Below are 16,744 nucleotides of genomic sequence, written 5' to 3'. Positions count from 1 at the left end.
TTGAAAATCAATTACGCACCGGTTACCATTCTAAACCGGTACTTTCAATTTTACTGATTTCCAATCCGATTATTCAATTTTAATAAAATGCAATGACATTGTACAATGGCCTCGAGAAAGTATTGAAGATGGTCTCGTCAGTTAGCTACAACACTATTAGACAAGTATGACAAATGGCAATAGCAATGCACAAAGGCTTTTAAGAATCGTAACACAGAAGTGTAGAAAGAATACAGTCTCAAGATACTCTTAAATTGTAAATATATACCAGTCTTCTAAGGTGAAGTGTATGGTTATTTGAGTTTCATCCGAAACAATGGATGAATGTCATAATTTGAAACTGCACATGCGCAATTAGAATATATTAAGTGCCAGTCAAAACTCTCTAAGACTCTATTTTTAAGCTACAGTAAATTCATCAATTTCTCTAAATTTGGCCAGACATTATCTATCTCCAAAATAATATTTTACTTTAAAAATATTCTCAATGTCTACTATTAAATATTTAGGTTGAGAAAAAAAAGTTAAAAAACAATAATTTTAGGTAAAAATTAAATTAGTAATTAATATATGGAGTGTATTTGTAAAATATAAAAATTACAAAAATTATTATTAAAATATCTAATATTATATTATTATTTTTTCTTTTAGATGGATAATCCAATGTATATTGACAATTTAACCTCTTCAATAATTTTTCTCAATTTTTAGTCAAATTTTGGACTTGACAATAATTTTTAGTCCAATGTGGACTAGCCATTGCCAATGCTTTAATACATCTTAATCTAATAGTGCTGGCATTGGCTAGGCACTGATCATATTTTGACTAAATAGTTTAAAAGTGGTCTGCATTAGATTAGTCAAAACTCTAAAACTCTATTTTTGAGTTACAGTAAATTTATCAATTTCTTTAAATTTGACTAACTACTATTCATCTCTAAAATAATATTTTACTTTAAAAATATTTTCAATGACTACTATTGGATAATTATTAGGTTGAGGAAAAAAATAATTTGGAAACAATAATTTTAAGTAAAAATTAAATTATTAATTAATATATAGAATGTATTTGTAAAATATAAAAATTACAAAATTTATTCTTAAAATATTTAATATTATATTATTATTTTAACTTTTAAATAGATAATCAAATATAAATTAACCTCTCCAATGCTAAAAGCTCGACTTTTAGTCAAATTTTGGATTGGCACAATATTGCTAATGCTCTAATACATCTATTTAATACCGAATATTATTGATTTTCATATTTGGGGGTTGTTCAAAGCTCAGTGATCACTTGCATGTGTCGATCAATTCTATTGTTCTAAGTTTTACCCTCTCCGTGTATTTAACTTTTGATACATTGATTAACTATAAGCATTTTTATTTTTATTTTTTGAATATGAACAGTTTGAAAAATTTATTATGAAATCTTGTACATAACATAACGCGAGTGCAAATGAATATCAGCTTAACAATTTTGCATATTAGAAAATGGTAAATTTTAATTATCTTCTATTGTAAAATTCCTAAGTTTAACTGGCTTAATTCATTGTTCATCCTAGACTAATTTTTTTTTTTCCGATTTTTGTCTATCATATATACTTATAAAAAAAAAAAATCTCTATCGGCCTAACTATCGAAACCAATATATCAGAGAAAAAATAATTATTTTACATTTTTTTTATAGTGGAATCTATTTTTATACTTATATACTTAGAATTTGTTCAGATTATTGCTCTAAACTAATATACTACAATGCATATTTATATGATAGTACTACAAGAAAATGATTGACTTACAACCAGTTTACAATTCTATATAATCCAATATAATATAATATAATATAATATAAGATATATTTTAATTTAGAAATTATAGAATATAAATATATAAGATCCATATGTACCAATAATGAATTTATATCATAACTATATCTTATAAGCTAATTATAATTAATTCCTTCGTTATTATCGTAAAGGATGGTGCTACAGCCCCCGCTGGGGGCTCCCGCTAGAAGCTCCCGCTGGGGGCTGTAGCATGTATTTATTTGTGTTTTTTTTTAAATTGTTTTTTATATAAATTTTTTTAATAATTTTTAATTTTTTAAAAATATAAAATAAATATAAAATATTATTAAAAACATTTTCTTAATCCAGAAGTAAAAAAAAAAATTATTAAAAAATATTTCTTTAATTATGAAGTAAAATAAAAAATATTAAAAATTCACGGGTGAGAAAGTCAGGGATAAAATTTTTTGTGCAAAAATACTCTTGGATTTTTTCTGTAAAAAACAAATATTTTTTATTTTACTTCGTGATTAAGAAAGTATTATTTAATAATATTATAAATTTTTTTATTTTTTAAAAATATTAAAAATTATTAAAAACATTTATATAAAAAAAAAATTAAAAAATACACATATAAAATATACTAGAGCTCCAGCGGGTACTCCAGCGGGAGCTCCAGCATTTTCCTATCGTAAATGGAATATTCCCCCCAACTTGTCTTTTACGCCATGTTAGTTACTTAGTCCAATCAGCTTTCAGCAATTATGTCCCAATAAAGCAAGACAACAAAAACGCATTTTCAAATTGTAAGAAATTAACAAAAGAAGAAACTTTTTTAACTTTATGGAAAAAGCTAAAGTGGATGGGTCTCGATATTTTTTTTTAATTTAGTAATTAAATAAGTATTTTTTAATAATATTATAAATTTTAAAAAAATATAAAAAAATGAATGAAAAAAAAAAACAAATGATCTTATCGAAACTTGTTATCGAAATACACACTCAATGGATAGTATGACTCTAAAACAAATAAATGCAAATAAGGTAACGAAGGATCTGATCTCCTCAGATCCCCCACAAAAATAGGAGTTATTGAGAATTTAATCGTTAAATCATTTATATGAGAGTGTCATGCATGCATTGTAAAAACACGAATATTTTACCGGTGATTCTTTATAAAATATGCATAATAATGCATCAATATTTGACCTAAATTTTCTAACTTTTTACATAAAATAAATAAATAAATAAATCTTATGTTTAATTTCACAGTAAATCGTACGATTATAATTATATATAAAAAGAATCATCTAATTTATGAGAAAAATATAGTTTGCCATATACATGTAAAAATAAAGTTATAAAAAACACAACTTATCATCCCTTTTAGAGGATGCTTGGTGAATGAGACGAGATGAAAAATCTATACATAGTAGTGAAATGGTTTGAATTATATTTTTTGTGAGATTTTGATAAATGAGAAAAAAAAATTAAATAAAAATATTTTAAAGTTAAAATTCTATTATAATATAATTTTTAATATAATTTTTGTTGTGATTTGAAAAAGTAGAATTATTTTTTTGTTGTGTTTTGTTGAAAGTTTGAGAAAATTGTAATGATTAGATAAAAATTTTATCGTATGATGAATTATAAATGATAAAAGTTCTCAACTATTTTTTCATGCAAGATATCAACTTTAATGATTATTCTAGTGTTTATTTCAGCATGTGTTCCATATTAAGAAATTTAATATTGTATAATCAAGAAGTATGAGGACTATATTAATAAGTTTATTATTTTAATAAATTTAATTTTAGTTTTAAGCTTTTTAAAATCTACCAATCAAATTGAAAGAATTGTTGGGGCCAAAAATAAAATAGTTTTGAAGGTTCCACATCATAATAAACATATGATATATGTAAAAATAAAATAAAATTTTGAGTCATATAGGAAAAAAACTTTTGGAGAGTACATATGAGTTATAATTTTTGTAGGGGTCGATTTCTATATCAATAAACTTTTGACTAAAAGAATAGGTGGAGAATTTTTGAATTATAAAATTTTTTGGGTGCCATGGGCACCAGCTATACAGAAATGTTAAATTTATAGAAAGTTGGGTCTGGAAAGTGTGTCTTGAAATTTTTTTTTTAACTTAGTGATTAAGAAAATATATTTTATTGACATTGTGAATTTTTTATTTTTTTAAAAATATTTATGATGATTAAAAAATACATAAAAAAAATAAAAATAAAAAACTCTCAGAAACATTTAGGCTGCATTTAGATGTTAAATTGAATTGAATTGAATTGAGTTTAGATGATAAAATATTGTTAGAATATTATTTTTTAATATTGTTATTATTTTAAAATTTGAAAAAATTAAATTATTTATTATATTTTATGTTAAAATTTAAAAAAATTATAATAATAAATTAAAATAAATTAAGATGAATTTAATATCCAAACCAACTCTTATTCGGTGGCTGTAGAAAGGACTCTATTAGGTTTGTTCCACTTCCACCGCTCCTTAATTTCATGGTGACGGTCCGGTCCAGGCTATTGGATTTGGTACGCTCGTGGCCTCGATATAGGTGTACTGCATTTTCTTCCATAGGTTTTATTTTAAATATATCTAACTTCTAAGCATAATGCGATTGGCCGGATGGATTCTTCCTTTTATAATTATGATATGATTAACTGACTCACGTCAACCATCAACGTAATTCTTGAGACGTTTGGATTCAAAAGAGATCTCAGCTCATCTCAATTCATCTTAACTCATCTTACTATTATTTATTACTATTCAGTAACTTTAACTCACAAATCTCACTACTATTCACAATTTATCTCATTACTATTCATAATTCATCTTAACTCATCTCAAGTCATTTCAACTCATCTCAACTCATTTTCGAACCTAAACGTCTCCTAATGTTACGATTTAACTAATTCAATCCCCGCCCATCATTGTCTCGTGGACGTGTTCTTGATCTACTTAATTCTAAATTAAAAAAGCCTACTCTATCGGCTTATCTTATTGTTCAAGTGTATCGTTTGAAAAAAAAAATTTAATTTATATTTTTAAAATTTTTTAAATATATTAAAAAAATACAAACTTAAAATATATTATCCTATCAAACTTAGCAGACTACTCTGAACCGCAGAATACTTCGACTCTTCTAAATTATATTAAAATCGGTGGCATTTGATTTTATAATAATTAACGATTCATGCGTAGCTCATACCTTGATCTGCTGTACTTTAAATATCTGTGTCTTGGTTGTACGTTGTAGGCAAAAAGGGCAATTTTATACCAAATGTACAACATGACGTCAAGCAGGTGCCGTACTGAGATGAAACGCGGCATCGAAAACATTGGAGGAATGAAATTCAACGTTCTGAGTCATGACTACGCTCTACCCAACTTCCCCCCGCTTCAAAAAAAAAAAAAAAAAGTAAAGAGCAGTGCTACATCATCTGGAACAGTAATTTTTTAGATGAGACAAGAATACAAATATATATATATATATTTTTTTTTACATTCCTAAATATATATTTTTTTAAAAAAAATTTCACAATATTACTAACAAATATTTTCTTAATTACTAAATAATAATAAAAATTTATAGAGACCCCCCTAGCTTTTTTGAAAAGTAAAAGAGAGAGGTCGAAAGAAATCGGACGTTCCGATACGGGCTCGTGCTCCTTGACTATTAGCTTTACCTTCCATTCCTTAATTTTGAAACGTGTTCTCCCATTTAATGCCTTGATCTCCCAGATTGCCTGAGCCGATACCAGTCTGCCTCGTTCCGATAATATGCAAGAGTCGGTATGCTGCAGGAGCGAGCCCATAACTAAAACTGCTCTTGTCCAATGTAAGTCCATCTTTCTCTTTAGCCATTTTATGCTACTAAAACATATAACAACAGTGGCGCCCATGGTATATTTTTTCTTTTGTCTCAGAACCCTCTCTCTCTCTCTCTCTCTCTCTCTGCCCATGTATGGTAGAAACTCAGTTGAAGATGTTCCATTCTTAGGTTTTCCAAGCTTTCTTCCTGATGCTTAAACATGTACAGTATCCACATGATATGTTGTTTTTCCTCTCTCTTTGTATATATCTCAATTTTTCATTGCATGCTTTCGCCAATTTCTCTCCTTAGTCATATATAATTATTAAGTTCTTAAATTTCCTGTGTCTGGCTCATGTATAGTATAAAACTAGAATATATACCAAAGGAAAAGTCAATAAAACAAGGAAATTAAACAGCACCGAGATAATATCTATAATTCCTTTTCAATTTTCTCAGTTAATTAATTATTTTTCGATCTTCTCGTGTTCTAATTTACTAACCCAGATAATTAAGAGTTTTGCTATACAATCTTCATCACACTTCACATTTTTTAAAATTTTTAATTTTTTTTAATATTTTTTTGAGTTTATTCTTTTTAAATTATTTGAAATTTTCTATTCATTATTCATATAATAAATATTTGATAAAATTAAAAAATTAAAAAAAAATATGAAGTGTGGAGTATGAGGAGATTGTGAATATTTATTCGATAATTAATATTCTGACTAATTAATCACTAGCTTATAATATTATCATGGGGACAATAACAATTTTTTTTCCTGGTAAAAGAAAAAGGTTATAATAATATTATCATATCTTTCAAGGATTCCTCATATTGGTCTATATGGTGGCGAGGAAGTATCATCCTGCATGCATTTTGCAAAACGCTTTTTTTAATTTTTTTTATAAACAATTATCAAAGAATTCATACTAATTAGCGGCCTTATAATTGATGTACATGTGATCATGTAGAGTCTTGCCTATTTATTGATCCAATTGGTGCTCGGAGTAGTACTGCAGTGTTCTACATATTATATAAAATGATATTTTGCAGGTTTTTTTAAGAATATTTTATTAATCACCATACCTCCTACAATTAAAAATCCTCGATCGGAGTAATACTGCTAATTGATCATGCAGCACTTTCTGGCATGCATGTACATGCATGAAATTCGATCGACCATAATTCTCAAGTTTATAGTCACCATGCACGGTGATGCCGTGATGGTACCAGCTTATGCTTAACTTATTTTGCCAGCTGCTATATATATATATTATAATCTTGATATTATAGATCAATAATTAATGTTTAAAAAATAAAGAAACATCTCGATCTGCCTAACTTTTGGTGTGCCTACAGTACTGGGTATTATTTCCTAAGTTCCAGCATTAGATGGCATTTGTCAGTACTGATGGGACGGTGTTGGGTCCCAAAAGGATCAGTTCAGGCAATTGACTTTGATTATTAACGTCTATATAATTTACTAGTCATATATATATATATATATATATAAATATAGAGTTTAACATGCAATAGTACTGTTATTGTCGGCATGCAATAGTATATATATATATATATATAAATATTATATGTACAGCTTCTGCAAATTAAACAATTAGATTTATAACATGCAGTACTGCGAACTGGATTCAGAACTTTTATGACTGAAATACGAATTTAATTAATCTGTTGAATCATATTTGTATAAAATAAAGTATTAATTTTACACAGCATTAATATATTATATCATGATATGCAGAAATTCCAGACCATAAATCCATTCATATTCAGTAATCCCTTCTTCAAAAAAAAAAAAATATTCAGTAATCCCATCACTTCGTTAACTCAGCATGCAAAGCCCAATAGAGAGAAAACCAGGGGTTTACACCTACGTCGCTCAATGGCCAATCTGCACACTAGCTTGGTCGGTCCGCCATGACAAGAACACTCGCCTCGCCATAGGAAGCTACCTCGAAGACTACAGCAACAAGGTGGAACTGGTTCAGTTCAACCATGCCACCTCTGATTTCACCACCGACAGCCGCCTGGTCTTCGACCACCCATATGCAGCCACAAACCTCATGTTCTTCCCCTCCGAGGACACCATGAATCCCGACATCCTAGCCACGTCCGGGGACTATCTGCGGCTGTGGCAAATCCACGACGACCGCATCGAGCTCAAGGCCCTCCTCAACAGCAACAAGAGCAGTGAATTCAATTCTGCCATTACTTCTTTCGATTGGATCGAATGCGATACGCGTCGTGTGGCTACGTCTAGTGTGGATACGACCTGCATAATTTGGGACATAGAGAAGGAAGTTGTGGACACCCAGTTAGTAGCACACGATAAAGAAGTGTACGATATTTCATGGGGTGGCTTCAATGTCTTTGCTTCTGTCTCTGGAGATGGTTCAGTCAGAGTATTCGATTTAAGAGACAAAGAAAGATCCACCATAATTTATGAAAATCCTATCAGGGACAGTCCGTTATTGAGGTTAGAGTGGAACAAGGCTGACCCAAGATTCATGGCCACGGTTGGGATGGACAGCAACAAGGTTGTAATATTGGACATTCGGTTTCCGACAACTCCATTGACGGAGCTGAGCAAGCACAAGGGTAGCGTAAATGCTATAGCATGGGCCCCACGAAGCGGCCGGCAACTATGCTCTGCTGGGGACGATTCGAGGGCTTTGATATGGGAAGTGGTGGGAACGGATTTTCGATCAGAAGCTAACCGTGATGTGGAGCCAACAGTGTGGTATGGTTCAACGGCCGAGATCAATCAAGTACGTTGGTCGCCTATGGAGTTGGATTGGATTGCTATTGCGTTCTCAAAGAAGCTGCAGGTCTTGAAGGTTTAGATATCTATTTATAAACTAATTAATTAAAGAGAATTATTCCATGTTACTGAATAAAATTAGTGCAGTAAATTTAGGGTGGGGACGTACGGGCGGGGTTGCGTTATAATTAGTACATATTTGGGCCAAAAAAAAAAAGAAAAGGCTTGATAATTAAGATTCCTGTCCGATCCAATTTCATCATGTTAACGTACAAAAAGCTTGATAACGGAGATTATATTCTTGTATGTAGTATATATCCAATTTCATGTTATTTGTCTGAACGTCTGGATCGATGATCACAATAATTCTGGATTTGACTTTCAAATATATGACACATGGCGGCTTGCCGGATCCCAACAATAAATAAATAAAATCATTTGTAGATCGGTACGTACAATTATGGATATATATATATCCATGATAATTTGCTCATGCCATGTTCAATTTTCTTCTTCACCGTTAATGGCTTTGATGACTTCTTGCGCATCTCCACATGAGTGCAATAACTAATTGATCAGCTATATATAGTAGGCCGGTTGTAGTACATTCTCAGCCTTTCAATTCAAACTGATTTTCATACATTAGATTAGTGCATTAATTCGTCTAAGCCATGTCCGAATTCCCATTATGGTTGCCAGTTGCCACCAACTACTGATCTAGCCCCTCATTTTATAGTTATTAATTTATAAATAAAATTATATATAATCATAAAATACGTAAATACTTCTTATAAATCAATATTATATACATCCCAATTTTATTTTACTCTAAATTATCTATCTAGGATCTTTACTGCATGGAGACTGAATAATACTATTTTAGTCTGTATGTATTAATTATAAAGACGTGTTTTTTGAATTGCCTATCTTTTTTATATATCCCCTTTATAGTTTTAATGGAATATTATTTATTGAAAAAAAGGTGATCCATTGATCATTTCAGCTAATTTCTGGGTTGAGAGCCTTCTTTTTCAAGAAGAAAGATTACAATAATCATATACATTATCTAAAAGAGAATCATCTGTATAGTTTTAAGATATGCTAGTTTTATAATCTACATTCAACTAAAATAGACAAATATAGAATTCACATTAAATAAATCTACTACTTTTACTATTGGGTCTCACTATTTTTTAAAGATAGTGCACCGAATTAATTTGTTTATTCTAAAACTATATCTACCATTATTCTATGAAAAATTGGATTAACATTACTCTATATATGAAAAATTGGATCTACAGTACCATTAATAATATATGTGTTACATAGCTAACTACAAGTGTCGTCTACTAAATATAATTGCATATTAAGTGTTGATGAAATATATAATAATATAAGAAAAATTACAATAAAATTAATATTCAAACGAAAAAATAGTTTAGACTAAAGTACAGAAATCTCGCTCTGCAGTATATAAAGTCTCAAATTAACTGATGTAACAGAATTCCTATTGACTTAACTACTACAAGATATAACAATTCAACTGATCGTCGTATAGCTTGAACCAACTTTACACAAGTGGTTGAGCTCTAAACTCCGCTCAAATAATACGTTTCTATTATCTGAAAATACTCTTAAAAATGTCTAAGTACCCCCCACCATCCGTACGAAAGAAATAACTCACCTTATAAAGAAAGTTACCTTCCTTTTCTAGCCTCAATTGAATTAAAAAACAAATGAAAAAAATAACCGTTTTCTCCAAGAGAATTAATGCAGGCTAATTAACATTCAATTGATAAACTCATAACATCTAATAACTTAAAAGTTTATAATCGTAGATTTTTCAAACGGCTCGGCTTAATAATAAGACAAATATAATGAATAGTAAACGAGGATGCTTTTTATAACCGAAAGGCAAGAAGTATCAAAGGCAGCCTACGTCAATCTCAAAACGTTTTGGAATTCTTTTTGATTACCCACTTGAATGCCAAAGATTATAGAAGGAAATCAACGGTTATGACCTCTTAAAAGAAACGTTATTAAAAAATCTTATCTATTAAAAAATATCAACATTAATGCCTCATTTAAATTCAAAACTCATCTCATCTCATCATTATAACTTTTTTAAATTCTCACACAAAATATAATAAACAATTTAACTTTTTTCAAATCCCAAACAACTTTTTCAAATTTTCATACAAAATAATAAACAATTCAACTTTTATTCTACTATTCATAAATCATATCAACTCATATCTTATTGAAGCACTCGATCAAACTGCTGCTATAAGTCCAACAGAAAGTATTCATGCGCACAAGGACTCAATAGACTGCCTAACAAACTCTAGCATAGCTGTCAAGAATAAACCAACTATGCCATCTGTCTCACTCTAGAATATTCTCTTGTAACTGACTAAATAATTGTACACCGTCTGATCATTCTATGATTAAATCATTTGTACTGTTATGAGTGTATAAATATGGACTATGGCTGGAATAAATTGTAAGAAAGATCTTCAAAACATTAAGCCTTCTAAGGCATTTTCTAGAATGGCTTGTGCGCATGAATACTTTCTGTTGGACTTATAGCAGCAGTTTGATCCAAGTAACTCATAAGTATTATATCTTGAATGCATTTTATTTATTTAATTTAATATAAGATGGTTTAATCGTTTTATTTTGTTTATCGGTCTATTTAATTATAAAAATACAATGAGAAGAGATCTATAGCTAACAATAAACATACGTTTGAAATGAAAATGCAAAGGGTAATAGTAAGGAGTTTGTTGTTAAGATATAAGATAAATAATAAAATTGATATCTTCTCATCAATTTAAGTTTTTGAGATAAATGATGAATTCACATAGTATTAGAATTGAGATTTTGAGTTTAAATCTTGATTCTACACTCTATCATATTTAGTTAAATATTATACAGTGATCATCCATTAAGGAGTCTAACTCACACGTAAGAGGAGTGTTAATATATAAAATAAATAATAAAATTTACATATTTCTATTAATTTAAGCTTTTAAAATAAATAATAATTTTACATTTGTGTCCATATTTGAGTATTTTTTTTTTAAATATTAATCATGTTTACAAGGAAAAATGGTTTAGCGGACCACCTTGCTACCTTACTTTTTCCTCAATTTTTTGAACTTCCCAAACATATAGTTATCCATAATTTCTTGCATTAATTTATGATGTTTTCTTTTTTAGATTTTAGTAATTTTCTGTTGTATTTATTCAACTGTTTTTTTAATAATATTTTTTCTATGAACATGATTTTGAGATTTTTATTGTAACTCTCTGTCATATTTGTACAAGATAATCCTCCTTTGTATGTGTATTAGTATTGGATTATACAAATATAAATGTAAAATTTGCATAATATGACATGATTTTACATTTGACTATTCCACTCAAAAGTAATTCTCATATTGGATTATCTATCTATTAGTCAAAATAATAATAAAATATTATTAATTTAATATTTTTATTAGTTTTCACCTAATTTATTTTTATCATATTTTACAATTTTACAGTTCATATCTCAATTAATAATCAAATTATAATTAAATTATTTCATCTAATTGCATCAGTTAATAATCAATGAGATTATGATAGCATGAAAAAAAAAAGATCATGAATACTGAAAGCATATAGAAGGTTAAACAAAAGTAGTGATTGCATGCATGCACTAACTCTTGATAAACAGAGAGTAATATGAAAATAGAGGCGAAAAGAACTCTCCCAAGAAACGAAGCGAAAGCCATTGGAAAAAGAGAGAGGAAATCTAGGTAAAGGCATGAAGTCTTTTGTCTCTTATGTAGCCACCATATACTGTTCGAAGAGGGACTCAAAGAAAAAACTATAAATATCGGAAGAATTTTTATCATATTATCTGTTCAAGATGTGCGTAGCTAGATTTCTTTTTTGAGAGATAGATGTACATAAATTGGAGAGAAGTGAGAAAGAAATGGGGGATTATGTGCATAAATTGGAGAGAAACGGAGAGAAGAGGGAGGATGGAATTAATAGGAGGGAAAGAGGAGAGGAGAGGGGAGTTGGAGTTTGGACCGAATTTTTTTTAATAAAATATTTATTAGACATTTGTAACTCAAAGTCATAATATTATGCATTTGTCTAATTCAATGTAGACATTTTAAAGATAAATTATGTAAATATTTACAAATACTGATATTTAGATAATTTAATGCCAGTGCTTTAAGTGAATTATTATTAAGGGTGATACTAAAGCTAGTATAAATTTACAGATTTTTTTTCATTATTTTTTAAAGTATTTTTAATTATTATAAAAAATAAAATATATAATTTCACTCATTTCTTTAATTATTAAGTAAAAAAATAAATTTAAAAAATTAAAATACTCAAGCGGTTATTTTGAACAATAATTTTAAAGGGATTAAGTAGTATTTTTCTTTTATTAATAAAATTATAATTCGATTCCGTTAAAAAAGAAAAACATTTACCGGCCGTATTTTTTGTTTTTTTCCCTGCAGGGCTACCCGCTGACCGCTGTGACTTAACTGGCCGTAATTAATATTTAATAGTCAATCGACAAAGTGGTCTGAGAAGTTGAGAACTCTTTACGCTTTCAGATTCCTCTTCGAACTCCCTTTTTCCTCTCTGGGTAAATACGAGAGCTATCCCTTCCAACTATGGCGATGTCCATTGAAGGTACGATTCCTGCTTCTACTATCTCTTTTTCCTCGTATTTCGATTCGTTGAACTAATTTTACTATTGTTTCAATTTGTAAAATTATACAACTTTTAGTTATGCAGCAAATTATGACCTCAGAAGAATATGATAAGGGTTTCAAGCTCAAATCCTTTCTAATATTATATATATGGGATCTGTACAGTATATGAGAGGCTAATGTAGATTGAGATAGTTAACCAATTTGATTTTCGATACAAGTTGCTAACGCAATCTTTTCTAATAATTTTGCCGGTATTAATTATTTTTTGGTATGCATCTATTGTTATGGCTCTAATAATTTCTTGTTGCGGTGCATGGATATGCTGGGATTGCCAAATATTTATGTTCTATAAAGTGTGAGTTGGAATTTGAACTCTTGTGATCTCTGCTCCGTCTGCAGCTTTAGTTCAATAAACTTACTGTTTTCCTCCCCCGCTGCCCCCATGCAGGCTTGCTGGGCTTGCTTTTATGTTTTCAGCTAGCATCTTGCTGTAGATCCTGGGGTGAGCCGGGTTCATGTAGTGTGAATTTATCAGTATGTGAAATATGTAAACCATTGACGTTTCACACAACTACTTTATCACCTCCATTGTATGGTTCAGCCAACTAAAGATTGGAGAGATCCTCAGTCACTGCTGATTAGCGCCACTGTCAATGAGCCAGGTATTATTCTCGTGAAGGGAGTTGGAATGTGCTACCATGACAACCAGTTGTTGTGGTGGATGTCTCCCTTGATAATTGTAATCATATCAATGGAAACAATCAAGAGCCATACGATTCCTTTTCTTACAGATTTGGCAAGCAAAAGGATCAAAATCAGGATCATTTGCCCAAGTTGGGACAAGCCCATTGTGTTGAGGAGGGTTTGTTAGACGATTCTGAGATGGAGGTGTACTGAAGCGAGGTTGCCATGTTTTGTTGTTATCTTTTTGGCATTTTTTCCTCCCCCGAACTTGTTAGCCTCCATAGCAAAACTTTGATGATCACCTTGGAAGTTTGTCTGTTGATTCTCAAGCAAGGCTTCAAAGGCAAAAAGTTCAGATTGAAAATAGTAAGAGATAGTGACCTTTCTCGCTGTGCAAAGTAACAATTGGAGATGAATGGTGTGTAGGCATTGTTGAGTCATCCAAGGATGTGTGAGATAAGATCCTCCTCGGTTACAGGCTTCCCAACTGCTACTAGTTGATCCAACTGCTGCTAGTTGATCAGCAAGAGTTTTAGCTCCTTCAACAAACTCAGGACAACTTTTCCCTCCTTGATGCAAGCCTTATAGTTGCCGCTTTAATTGATTTACATTTGAGGCTGAGGATGATGCAAATCGATTTGCTAGTGTCACCCATGCTTCTTTGGCAGTTTTAATTCAGTAGACCATTGACAACACTTTTTTTGAGAGTGTAGATTTCATCCAAACCAGAGCAAACTGGTTTTTCTAATTCTATAGTGTAAAAACAGAGTTTGTATTCCGACGTTCTTGTCCTGGCTCAGCAAGCAAGAATTCTTATGGGCACGGTTCCTTTCCATCCACGAAACCCAGAAGGCCATAAATACTGAGGGTTCTTTCAACTTGGGAAGACCAGTTTAGATAGGTTGAGGGACCATCAAGTTTCACCGAAACATATTGAATCATATTGTTTGGTGGGACAAAGGATGCAGCAAAAGAAGACATTGTGGAGCAAGATCGGGCGTATGCCAAAATTACTCTGATACCATGAAAATAAACGTGCTTTGACAACTTGTCATAGCATTTGGATTTTATTATATATAGACACATTACATTTATGTCAAGAAATACACAAGAAAACTTTACATACAAGACTTAAAGCAAATAAGGTATGTATAGAACAATTCCTAGAATAGAATCAATCTGCATATGTGATTTTGAATCAATCGTAGAGTCTGTAATTGTGAAGTTATTGACGTTGGACACTTGACGTTAGTTGGTTGCTTTACAACCAACACCACTAATTGACTGAAGAAAGAAAGACAATCCCCTTCCGTATTGGCCCACACGTTCACACGTGTTGTTCAGCACGCGGTCCATAGTCAGGAAAATGTGCTCGGATTCCAGTGTGAAAAGGGGGAGAATTTCTTTGAGCGAAAATGAGGTGTCGACGATAATGCCATGGAAGTTTCATGAAAATGTCGCACCTCTAATGAATGAAGACCAGTTGGGTCAGGCAATCTGGCTAGCTAGCTAAACTTCCCACATATTTATTCTCTTTCCTCGACAATAATAAAAACAATTACAATTTTAAACCTTCGATTAAGATCCAATATTTAAGATTGCATTCCATTTTTTTAGTTCTTCATTCATCTTAATAATCTTAATTAAACGAGTTTACAAAATGTAAGTATTTTACATTTGAATATAGTACTGGAATGTTGCAGCGAATTGGATTCCTGCATTCTATAATTCAACTAATTCGAATCAACTCTGATCGTTAAAATCAACTTTGATTCACTCTACATGCATGCAAGGCTCGATGTTGTAATTAAAAACCATGTTTATAGATTAAATTAAATTTATGGGAGTTTAATTTTGATCAAGTTGAAGAAAGATTGGGGCCGCAAAAACCATGTAATTTATATGAGAATTTTTAATGGTAGAAACAAAGTCCCAATTTTGTGGGAATTATGATAAAGTGGAAAACTGTTTGGATCATTAATTATATATAGAGCATTTAATTTACATAGAGTATGTCTAACTCTAGTTTACGTCGGGGTCAATCCAGCTAGCTAGCGTGGTCTGGTCTGCTTTCACACGGATTCAATTTGCCCGTTCTTGTCCAATTGCGCGTGAAGTCCTGCGTGACTTTCAATTGTATCAATATTGGGATGGATGGATGAATGCAGCTGGGACGACGACGACGACGTCAAGTGTTAATTGACTTTATCTTGACTCCATTTTTTATTATTTACCATTAATAATTTGTACGTACGTCATCATCGACATCATCTTCATCAGAATAATGTATATACTGGCCTGTCACAAATTAACTCTCTGTTTAAATATTGAGAATATTTTAGATAATTTTTAAATAATAATAAGATAATAATATATAATTTGTAAATAGTAATAAAATAATTTAAGAATATTTGAAATTTACAAACAAACTCTAATTCTCCCAGCTTTCTACCTCTCGACGTGGTCCATCTTGACTAACTATTAGCAAGGGTCAAGGGGGATTAATGAACATGCAATTCCTAACTTATGGTGAAGCGTTCATTGCATTGTGCACCAAAAAACAGACTTTTTTTTGGAAAATCAATTCGAAGAGTCCCACCTCTCATGCATGTATCTTCAACGAAGTGCCAGTTTGAGATGGAGTTTGAAAACTTAAAAAATACTTTTAACTATTTAAAAACTCTTTTAAAGATGTTTGATAAATTTATAAAAAAAAATGCTTTAATCACTTAAAAAAACTAAAAGTCTAATTTTTTAAAAATTAGCACCAAATTGAAATTTTTATAGAAAAATTCCTACAGATAACTATATATTTTTAAAAAATTAATGTAACTTTAGATACATGTTTATCAAATAATAAATCATTTTTAAATTATAAAGCTTATTATTTAAATTATAAGCTATAAACTATATT

At 30.2% G+C, this 16,744-nt stretch overlaps 1 protein-coding gene across 2 annotated transcripts; it reads left to right on the top strand.

Annotated features, from left to right (window-relative positions):
- Positions 1-5,567: 5,567 nt before the first annotated feature.
- Positions 5,568-8,681, top strand: LOC109002145 (WD repeat-containing protein LWD1-like). Of its 2 annotated transcripts, none has more exons than XM_018979775.2 (2): positions 5,568-5,663; positions 7,490-8,681. In XM_018979775.2, the coding sequence occupies exon 2, from the start codon at positions 7,491-7,493 to the stop codon at positions 8,499-8,501; it is 1,011 nt and encodes a 336-aa protein (XP_018835320.1). In that variant the 5' UTR covers positions 5,568-5,663; position 7,490; the 3' UTR covers positions 8,502-8,681. The 2 variants fall into 2 exon arrangements, with proteins under 2 accessions (XP_018835320.1, XP_035543921.1); XM_035688028.1 differs by having other exon boundaries at positions 7,400-8,681.
- The last annotated feature ends 8,063 nt before the right edge of the window (positions 8,682-16,744 follow it).

This window comes from Juglans regia, chromosome 3 (genome assembly GCF_001411555.2).
Source record: "Juglans regia cultivar Chandler chromosome 3, Walnut 2.0, whole genome shotgun sequence".
Classification (NCBI taxonomy): domain Eukaryota; kingdom Viridiplantae; phylum Streptophyta; class Magnoliopsida; order Fagales; family Juglandaceae; genus Juglans; species Juglans regia.
This window is presented reverse-complemented; position numbering and strand designations above follow the sequence as displayed.

Excerpts from the sequence above, each read along its gene's own strand:
- LOC109002145 (XM_018979775.2), top strand. The coding sequence starts at position 7,491 with ATGCAAAGCCCAATAGAGAGAAAACCAGGGGTTTACACCTACGTCGCT.